At 29.8% G+C, this 11,193-nt stretch overlaps 1 protein-coding gene across 1 annotated transcript; it reads right to left on the reverse strand.

The window, feature by feature from the left end:
- Nucleotides 1-939: 939 nt before the first annotated feature.
- LOC134835476 (uncharacterized) lies at nt 940-2,893 on the reverse strand. The gene is made up of 3 exons (XM_063850355.1): nt 2,882-2,893; nt 2,174-2,816; nt 940-1,406 (listed from the first exon to the last, which is right to left on the reverse strand). Exons 1-3 carry the CDS (start codon nt 2,891-2,893, stop codon nt 949-951), a joined length of 1,113 nt encoding a protein of 370 aa, XP_063706425.1. The 3' UTR covers nt 940-948.
- Nucleotides 2,894-11,193: the final 8,300 nt, after the last annotated feature.

Here is an 11,193-nt window from a genome sequence, read left to right on the forward strand (position 1 = left end):
CACTTGTTTGTTCCATAAAATTAATTTATTTTACTTCATTTGATTGTTCCTTGATTGCTTCCGTAGCACGATATTGCTGCGATAAATTCCATCCCGGAACCAATAATCGTAAATATTTAACACAAACAGCAAACATCGGAGAGAAAAAAAGGAATTTTTATTATTCATTTTTATTTTTCTCGCGTGCAAATACACACAGACCAAAATGCATTCAATTCCATTTTCTTATCTTGCCGGCACCATCATCATCATCATCATCATCGCCCATCGTCGTCATCCAAATTGCACTTACCTTGATATGCACGTTGTTTGCTTTTTTCCACGTGTGTGTGGAATAATAGGCAAGTCGATGTTTATGTTTGATAAGAATATTAAATTGGAGTGCATCCAGAAGCAAATAAGCAAATTTGTTCGCGTGTAATTCACTTCGGAAAAATTTTTATGGTTTCTCTCGTTTCTCGCTTCTTGCCAGCTCGTCGTGTTGGTTTTGCTCGTGTTTGTGCGGCGGAATGTTAAAATGCAAATGTTTTATCCGAAATTTTGTGTGTTTTTTTGGACGAATGGGTTATCTTGCTGATTGCTCTATCATGTTTCAGTTTTCACAACTTTTATTGCATGACGGCGATGGCGACGACGACGGCATTTCTCGATTATCATTATATTTTATGAGCGTGTGAGTGGGATATATTTGGTCGATGTCGAGAATTTTTCGTACTGACTGAAATATTTAAATTTTTAATCCGAACGCTTGTGTTTTATTGCACACACACGCTCGACTTCCAATTTTAATTTGAGCATTTTATTGGTTTCAAGTTCTGCAAAAGCCAGCCAACAAATGAAACTTTCGAGTATCATCATTGTTTTCAACATAAAATTTATTTCAAAATGGAATAAAACAGATAAAGAGGTCACATTCGTTTTTTTTTTCGTCGTCGTCGTTTGACTTGCTTAACCCTGGAATTTGTTAAAAGTTGGGAAACCGAAACCCGCACTGAACGAATTGGCATTCGCTGCAGATGTGGATCCGCCGAAACCATTAAAGCTGTTGGAATTTGCTCCAGATGTGGAAAAAGATCCCCCAAGACCGCCGAAGCTTCCCGAACTTGAGCCTGCATTCGCTGATGATCCCGAGCCTCCGAATCCGCCGAAGCTTCCTGAATTAGCGCCAGCATTTGCCATCGATCCAGCGCCTCCTAAGCCGCCAAAACTTCCCGAACTTGAACCCGCATTTGCCGAAGATCCTGAACCGCCAAAGCCTCCAAAGCCGCCAGCACTTGAACCAGCATTAGATGAGGAACCTGCGCCGCCTGAGCCTGAACTGGATCCGGAGCTTGCGAACGAATTTGTTCCTGTGCCTCCTGAACCGCCGATGTTGTGACTACTGGATTGACTCGATGATGAGGAACCTTTAAAATGAGGTAAGAGAATGTTTTTGATTTCAATTTTGATAAAATAAAAGGAATTACCGTAAAGTAGATAATTCTCATAGAAAAAAAAAATCATTACAAATTCAACAAAAATTTATAAAAATTTTTTGAATTTTTTTTAGCAAATATTAAGACAAATTTTCTCGTAAAATCAAATAAAAAACAATCAAATTTAAAAAATTCTAAAAAAAATAATAAAAAAATATCTTAAAAATTCGGAATTCCATTAAACATTCAAGTTTTACGTAAAAAATCTAAAATGACAATTTTTTAAACCCTTTTTCGTTAATATTCGTTAAAATTTTTTTCCATTAGAATTATCTACTTTACGGTAATAATTATTTTTCTCTAAAAAATTATTAAAATCGATTATTTTTCACAAAACTTTTAAAAAGTTAGAAAAAATGAGTCTTGAACTTATTATATGAAGATTTTAATATTTTTTTCAAAAATTCATTAAGAAATGATCAAATCAAGGTAAAATTCAATTACCGTAATGTAGATAATTCTTATGGAAAAACTTCTATTAACGAAAATTCGTTTTAAAATTTTTTCAATTAACATTTTTACATAAAACTTTGGAACAAAATTTCGATTTTTTTTCAATATTTAAAAAAAAAATTTTAAAAATGAAATATGAAGGTTTTTTTCATGATTTTACGAGAAATAATTCAAAAATTTATCTTAAAAATTGTTAAAAATTTAACTAATTCTGAAAAAACTTAAATTGACAAAAGAAAGCTTACCTGTAATTCCTCCAGGTCCTGTCCATGTACCACTCATCGTTTGCGAATTAGATCCCGATAAGCTTCCATCAGCACCAACATGTGTCGATTGCGAACTTCCCGTACTTTGGGATCCCACAATGCCATTATTATTGAACGACTGAGTGTTTGTTTGCGCACTACTGCCCATCTGTTGTCCATTCGGACCTTGAACGTAATTCGAGCTTCCGGCATTTGCTTCAGTACGCTCGCCATTCTTGTCTTTGACAGTTTGTGTATTCGCATTAGCATTAGATGCTTCAAGTGTTCCCTTGTTTTTGTCGAAATTTGTCGACTGTGATTGCGCAGAGCCTTTTTGTCCTGACGAATCAGCAGTTTGCCATCCCTGAGTGTCAGCATTTGAAGCGGAAAGTTGCCCTGAGGAACCATCAGCTGCAAGATTCGATCCGATTGACGAACCAGCGGCATTTTGGAAAGCACCTTGTTCGTTAACGACATTCGAGGAGCCGGAATTTGCGCCAGCTTGTTGATTGAAACCAACGCCAGTGTGTGCGGGAGCAACAGGTTGAGCGACAGGCGCTGTATTGACGGGAGCTGCTGGACCTGTATTTGGATAAACGACGGGTTGTTGAACGGGACGTTGAACGGGTTGTTGAACGGGTTGCTGTACCACGGGACGACGCGTTGTCGTTACTTTGTTCGAGAGAACGCTAGCTGGTTTGAAGAGACCTCCGTTGTCATCGGGGAAGAATAAGCCGCCGCCGCCTCCTAAGCTTTGGGCTTGACCATGAGCTGAAGCTGTAGCGCCTTGGAGTGCTTGAACTTTTTGACCCAACACTTGAGCGCCTTTGTTAACGACTGTGCCAACAGCTTGCAAAACGCCCCCTATTTGAAAATTTTAATTGAAGTTAATAATTTTTATTTTATTTTAGGACATAGAAGAAGAATGACATCAAAACTTTGCACAATAATATTCAAGTTTCAAGAAGACTTAGCTTTAAAAAAATGTAAGTAAACTCCTTAAAATATTACTTTTTAATCCAAACCAAGCATATCGAATATCAAACTGTAAATAGCCAGAACTCTTTTTTTATAAGAAAGTGAGTGAGTTTAACCAGATGAGTGCTGCGATTGAGTTGTCAAGTGACTTTCGCGTTGCCAAAGACCAAATCAAGGAGTACGTCAAATGACAGTATTTGCTAAGATTTATCATTACAAACTTCACTGATAGTATATAGAAAGAAGCAAAAAAACATCAAAACTAAACTCACCAAGTCCAAATCTATTATCAACGCCAACTTGTTGTGTTCCCGTAGCTGTAGTTTGACGCTTACGTCTTTCCTTCTTCTTCTCCTCTTCCTTTTCATCGACACGAATGTCAATTAAACCAGCGCCGCTTTCCTCATCCGGCGTAGGTTTCGTGAAAATTTCGTTGATCAAATGGTCAATATTTTCTCCTCCATTGTCGGGAACAGGCGTCGGAGCTGGAGGAGGAGCTGGTCTTTGAGTAATTGGGGGCTGAGGTTGAGGATTATGTCCTCCATTGAATGGCGGCTGAGGACGTTGCGTTGGAACAGGTCCAGGCTGAGGACGTTGCGGAACGCCACACGTAGGCCCATAACACGGAGGTCTTTGAGGTTGCACAAAGCCATTAATGAACTGATTCGATAACTGATTAAAATTATTCAATAACTGGTTCTGGAATTGATTCTGTAATTGAAGTTGTTGGTTAAATAGCTGATTCAGGTTTGGGCCTTGAAACTGTACCCCGAATGCCGGAAATTGTTGTTGCTGAGGACCAGCGAAGGGACCAAATTGTCGCGTACCATAATTCTGAGGACCTTCAAGGATGCAAAAAAGTTAATTTATGAAATTGAATTGAAATTAAAACTACTAACCAGCAAATCCGAAAAACCTCGAATCAAGCTTAGGTTCTGTCGTTTCCTCGTCTCGTTTGTGTCGCAAATATGTAGGTTCTGAAATATTTAGGTGAGAAAGGTGATTTACAAAAATTAAATTACTTCACACAAACAAAATTCTCGTTAAACGAGTTTTTTTAAGTGTGCTGATAATAAACAAGTAAGCAAAAGAGACTTAAAAAGTTAATTATATCATCAGGTCTTCTTTATCTTCTTCATCGAGTTATTTGTTCGCTTCGCACGTATGCAATAAATATTTAACCGTTCCGTGAACCTGTCAACGCAATTTTAATTCATCTATGATGCAGTTTAATTTCTACGGAACTTGGGTTTTTTTGCCGTTCGTCAATGTTGTTGATGTTGTAATTCAATCCACTTAATCACCTTTCGTCTGTTTATGTTTGTGTTAAGGCCAAACTCGCGACTACCGATAATGTCAATGGCACGGAACAAATACATGAACGTTGTTCTAAATAAATATTGTGTGTGTCAAAAGGTTTTGCTTGATAAGCAGTTACTTTTGTCAATTTCGGTAGTTTCTTCTTCTTGCGTCGTCTTCCGCACTTGACCTTTAAAGTTGTTTGTTAAATTCGTGCCAAGGTCATGTTTTTTAACACGCTGTCCATTACTTTTTATTACCGATATGGACGAGTTTTGTGTTTGTCTAGAACTTCTTCTTCTTCTTTTCATCTTTCGTCGACGTCGTTTTATTCGTGTGTCAAATTCTTGGTCCGCAATAAAATTCAAGGAGAAACAAAAACGGAAAATTACCAATGATTGCCGACAAAACTCCGCCAATGGCAAACAAAAATATCACACAAGAACTCTTTGACATGGTTGCTGCGAGTTGCCACGAATCTCAAGATGCGAATTGCTTCAAAGTTAGAAAATACGTCATTCACTTGGTTTTTTTATTTGTTTTTGTTATTTGTCTTTGAATATCGCTTAAGTGTTTACGAGCGTGTCGGAGCGCGTGTGTTTATGTGGCAGAATCAAAGAAGAGACTAAACCTGATTTTTGTAATCATGTTCTTCAGCAGCTCGTCAAGTCGTTCATATGCGTGTAATAATTGGTTGTTTGTAGTAGTGTTTCGGCAAGTTGATTTTTTTTTGTTATTTTTTTGCTTTGTAGAGAGTAAGAGAGGTCGTCAAATAAATTTTGGTTCATTTTTTGCCGGGCTATATTTTTTTTCAAGCATCAAAGAAATAATTTTTGAACTTTAGACCCAATTTAGGGTCCAAAATAATTTTTTTAAAAATATTTTTAAAATATTTTAAAAAAATTTCTAAAAGAGTAAAATTGATTTACTTTTAAATCAGCGAAAGATCTAGACTGCGGTAAAAATTTACCGTTACAAAAATTTTTTATTTATTATTTTTATGTTAAAACACGCAAAATTGATAAAATTTAAAAAAAAAAATACTTACAGAAAAAATTTACAAATAATTTATTCATAAAGCCAGTGAGACATCAAATTATTACAGAATATGAGCGAATTCTCCCTGTTTCTCTTATCTCTCTCTTGTCACAATTTTTTTCATTTTTTTTTTTTTGTATTTTGGGATTTCCATTAATTTTAATATATTTTATTTATATTCGTGTATGTAAAACGGAACAAAAATGGCACATCAACATTTAAATTGTTAATAATTCGCTGAAAATATGTTGAAAAATTCATACTTTCGAGAAGTGGACTTTTTCTCATTTAATGAATTAAGTTATTTACGTAAACAATTGAAATATTAATTAAATTAACTGTAATGGATTGAATGGTTGAATTGAATCCTTAACTGCTGATATTTAATTGAATGAAATAATTGGAATTTTACGAGATAATTATTAATATTTATACTGGAAAAAAGCGTAGAATTAAGAGTAATTAAAGGAAAAAAAAATAAAAAATTTAAAAAAAAATAAAAAAAAATTAATTAATAAATAAAAAATTAAATAAAATAAAAAATTATTATAATTAAAATTTTAAAATTAAAAAATTAAATTAAAAATAAAATTATTAAAAATAATTTAATAAAATAAATTAATAATAATAAATAATAAATTTAATAAAAAATAGAAATTATTAATTAAATTAAATTATTAATTTTTTATTATTTTAAAAACATCTAATAAAAAATTTAATTTAAAAATTAAATTATCAAAAATAATTAATTAAAATAAATAAATAATTAATTATATTTATTTAAATGATTTAAAAAAAAATTAAATAATTTTTAAAATTTTTGAAAGTTATTTTTTTATTATTTTTTTTTTTTAATTACTAAAAGCATTTAATCTTCACTTTTATTAATTCATGATCAAAAGCTGATTTTATCAACTTAATTTTAATAATCCCATATTATCTTATTATTACAAAAAAATCATTATTTAAGACAAAAAATCAAAAATTAATTAAAATTTCCTGAGCAAATAAATGTGCAATTAGAGACGATTTACGGATCAGAAATAATTTCAATAATTACTTATTTAATTTCAGCTTGCAATGCTGCTCTCGACATTTCCTTACGAGGAAACTATTTTCCCTGTTTTACAGAACTTTAACAAGATAATTAAAGTGAACTTCAGAGAGAACCACTCCCAGTTTTCCTCTCTTCAATTCCTCTTCTCGTTCAATATAACTTCCGATTAGAGAGACAGCTAAACGTGTTTTTATTTCAATTAATTAGAAGAAAATGTAATTTTTTACGGATTTGTCTAACACACGGCAACTTCTTCAAATAATCCGTTCGTTAGTGTAAAAAATCAAGCACAAAACGAGAAGGAGAAGAAGAAGAAGTAAATGTTCAATTACAACATATTTGTTCGCTCCATCGAGGCAAAGTAAGAGTACATACTTTTTCAATAAAGAAAATGCAACTTTTTTCAACAATTTCTTCGCTTTTTTCTTCTTTTTTTTTAAATAAATGAAGAATAAATTTTCTACGAGTAATAAAATTACATCTTTATGGTTTGGTGAGTGCGAGGCGGTGCAAATAATAAAAAAAAGAAAATATAGTTTTGCACGTAGGAACATTAAAAAAGATGTTAAAAACACCAATAAGTACGTACGATATTCTATGAATTACCAACATAAATTTCAGCTAATGTGTTACATTTAAAACCGTTTAGTTATTGATTATATTTTTTCGGTCTTGGGCATAACTGTTATAAATCTTGACGTTGCGCGAACAAAAAACAGGATAAAGTTTTTTTCCTGAAAGTTTTTTTTTTATAAGTTTTTTATTACACTTGATTTTTTTAAGAAATAATTTTGTGTGTCACTGAAGGCTTTCCGTAATTTTTGGGATTAATTTAAAAAAAAATATTTAATTAAAAATTTTATTTTTTTATTTTAATATTTAATTTAAGAATAAAAAAAAAAAAATTTCGACAATTTTTTAATTAAAAAATTTAAATAAAATTTTTTTTTAAAAAAAAAAAAAATTTTTCAAAATTTAATTTTCTTTTAAATTTATTTTAATTTTATTTAACTTTATTAATTTTTCATTAAAATTTAATTATTTTTTATTTATTTTTTAAAAAAACATTTTATTAAATTGAAAAAAAAAATATTTTTTCAATAAATTGAAAATTTTTATTTTATTTTTTATTAATTTTAGTTATTTATTTTTTTATTTAAATTATTATTAAATAAATTTTTAAATAAATATTAAATTTATTTTTTAATTTTTTAGTATTTAACGTATTTTTTTAATAATTAATTTTAATTATTTTAATTTTATTAATTTAAATTATTTTATTAATTATTTTAATTTTAATTATTTTTAATTTTATTTAATTTTAATTAATCATTTTTCATTTAAAATTAATTTTTTTTTAAATATCTTTATTATAATTTAAATACAAAAAAAAATATTAATTTTTTATCAAATTTTTTAAAATATGGTAAAAAATTAAGGTTAAAAGTGCATTAACGTAGAATATTCACAGTACCTTTAAAAACAACTCTTTCGCTTTTCCGGATGAAAAACAGTAAATAATTATTTAAAAAAAAGTAACAAAAAAATTACATTCACTGCAACATTTCAAGGGACTTTCAAGTGATGTGCGGGTGAACGGCTTTCAAGATTAACCAACAAAAACTTTTGCGTGCCTTGTCACATGATATTGTTCATTGCAGCATATAGTACGTCGAGTGGCCTGCTACTTCTTCAAACAAACACACGCACTTACTCTCACAGCGAAAAAAAAAGTTACAAAGGACTCTTGCAAACGACAGAAAAGCTGAAGGTACGAGAAAAAAAAACGCAATAATAAAAGTGTTCCGCCTAATAAAGATGAAGTAGACTTCTTCACATATTCTTCCGTGTGTGCTTGCAAGTTAGAAGTGACTGTCATAAATGCAATGAACTAAATAAATATATGGGAGCGCATTTATGAGGCATTAGGGTGTCTCTAATGGATAATTATTCGCAGTACTAAAATTGTACGGAAAATGGTGAAAAGGAAATTTTTATTTCGTTTTATGATTCTTGTGAAAAATTTATCAAATTGTCGTAGAAAAACTATTTACGATCGCATTTAAATTTGTTAAGCTACTTAAGCCTTTAAACATTAAAAAAAATCATCCCAGTTAACATTTTGAATTTTGCCCCAATTTACATTTTAAATTTTTGACCCAATGTATATTTAATTTTATTTTTTATTTTGACCCAGTTTACATTTTGAAAAATTAACACAGTTAACATTTTAAGTTTTTGACCCAATGCACATTAAATTTTTTTGTCCCAATGCACATTTATAATTTTTTTTCCATTGAAAATTCAAAAAATCCATAAAATTTCATCCCAATGTACATTTCAAAATTTTCACCCCAATGCACAATTTTTTTGCGAAATGCGACAAAAATGATGAAAAGCAAGAAGACACAAAAACTGCTTGATATGATAAAGTGCTCACTACACATTTAGTCCCACTTTTTGTGAGACACTACTTTGTGCCGTCAAGTCATTGTGTGACATCGGAGTGGCACTTGCGAGGAAAAAAGTCTATCCCGCCGTCAGTCACACAAAGCGCACATTACAGAGAAAAAAAAGAAGAGAGCGACCGAGATAAGAATCTCACACGTGAGTTATAATAATATAATGTATGCATCACAGAAGACTTTTTTTTTCTCTATTTTTCAAGACTTGAAACGTGGATAAAATGACATTACAAATTACAAGTACCCCTTATGTAATTTCCCTCGTCTTTGTTGCAGTGAGGAAGCGAAAAAATTCCTTTTGAACAAAAATTGTGACAGACAACGACCCAACAACGTGTGTTTAGACAAGAAATGTGTCTGATGATGCATTTTTCTGCGATTCTTGCCTTATCATGGCAATGTGCTGCACTCATTCACTCCGTTTTTTTCAATAAAATTCTATTACTCTTTTGTCACCGATGTGTTTCTTTTGTATCTTTTCATGTAAAAAAACAGTCAAGTTTTATTCAATCGTGCTTTTTTCTGCTTGAACAAACAAAAAAGTATCCTTTGTCATCATCGCCTTCGATGAGTTGTCCAGAGCAAATGTGTGACGTGACATGTGACTTTCATCAAAAGTGGATTTTTTTTTATTGAAGCACAGAGATCGAGTGATTGGCTTTTATTCCGACTCAATTTGTAGGTACTTGATGATTGAAAAAATTAACGCATTTTTAAAACATAAATGATTTTTTGTTCAATAGTTTTTTTTGGCGGGAAAAATTGATAAACATCACAATAAATTTTAAATGAGGAGTACAAAAATGTTAAATTTTTGAGGAGTATTGAACTGTGAAAGGGTGAATATAGCTCTACAAAATTTAGCTTTTGACTTAATTCTTTTTAGTTTAACTAAAGCTAAATTTTGTAGAGCTATTTTAACTTTTTTACAGTTAAATACTCCCCAAAAAAATAAAATTTTTCCATTTTTGAGGAGTATTGAACTGAGAAAGTTTAAAATTTGTTTTGTTGACCTAGATATAATATTTAATTATTTTTTTATTTGACTAAATTTAAGTTTGAATTGAGCTTTTTTACTTTTTTACAATTAAATACTCCCTAAAAAATAAAAATTTTCACATTTTTGTACTCCTCACTTAAAATTAAATTTTTATTAAAATTTTCAATTTTTTTTTTTGCAATTTAACATATGTTTATTAAACATAATTTAAAAAAAAATTTTTTAAAATTAAATATATTTTTAAAAAATATTATGAAAATTGAGAATGTCATCCGGAGAAAAAATTACAACTTGGTAGAAGATTTAAAAATACAAAGTTTTTTTTACAAGATTCAAGAATCAAAATTTTATTTTACACAAAAAAAATAATTTAGTAAGAAAACTTTTACTTTTAAATTAATTTTAATGGAAATTTGCATTTCAAGAAATTTTTTAAAAAATATGTTTAATTTTGAAAATTTTAATTATTTCATACTCCTCATATTCTATAAAAATTTTCTTCACAATCTTTTACTCCTCGCAAAATATTTATTTTTTTTGAAAAATAAAAATTATAAAAAAATTAAATCGATGAATTTCTTACAGGTTTTTTTATTGAATTTTTATGATTTTTTTCTAAATTAATTTTTAAAAAATAAATTTATAAAAAAAAATTGTATAAATTAAAAAAAAATTAAATTAAAATTTTAAAAATTCTTAAATACCAAAAATTTCACTTATTTAAATAATTCGCAATAATTTAAACTTTTTTGAAAATCTGAATCCTTTTCGTCGTTAATTATCACCAAATTCCTCTTTGTCACATACTTTTCCAGCAAACATAACTAATGACAACTCTCGACAGCATTTTTGACCAATTTCAACTCTGTTTTAGAGTACGCAACGACAGCCAATTAAAATGCTATAAATTATCCTGGATGTTGTTAATGTGTTTATTGGAGTTCCTCTCTGTGTATAGCAAAAAAAAAAAAGCAAATTTTCCTAAATTATACAACATTTCATACGACTACTATAACACAGAATTTTGTGGTTTTACGCCCGTTTGTTCTAAATATCATGAAAATCAATCATAGAACCACATGTTTTTATAATATAAATGAATGTTTTCTAGCTGAAAATGTTTTGTCAACACTTTTTGTCGACAAATTGCTGGATAATTATTTTTTTCTCTCTCATTCTGAAC

This window comes from Culicoides brevitarsis, chromosome 3, assembly GCF_036172545.1.
Source record: "Culicoides brevitarsis isolate CSIRO-B50_1 chromosome 3, AGI_CSIRO_Cbre_v1, whole genome shotgun sequence".
NCBI classification, from domain to species: Eukaryota; Metazoa; Arthropoda; class Insecta; order Diptera; family Ceratopogonidae; genus Culicoides; species Culicoides brevitarsis.

Coding starts and splice junctions, on each gene's coding strand:
- LOC134835476 (XM_063850355.1), bottom strand. Junction 1,407..2,173: donor AGGACCTGGAGGAATTACAG/GTAAGCTTTCTT, acceptor CTCATTTTAAAG/GTTCCTCATCATCGAGTCAA.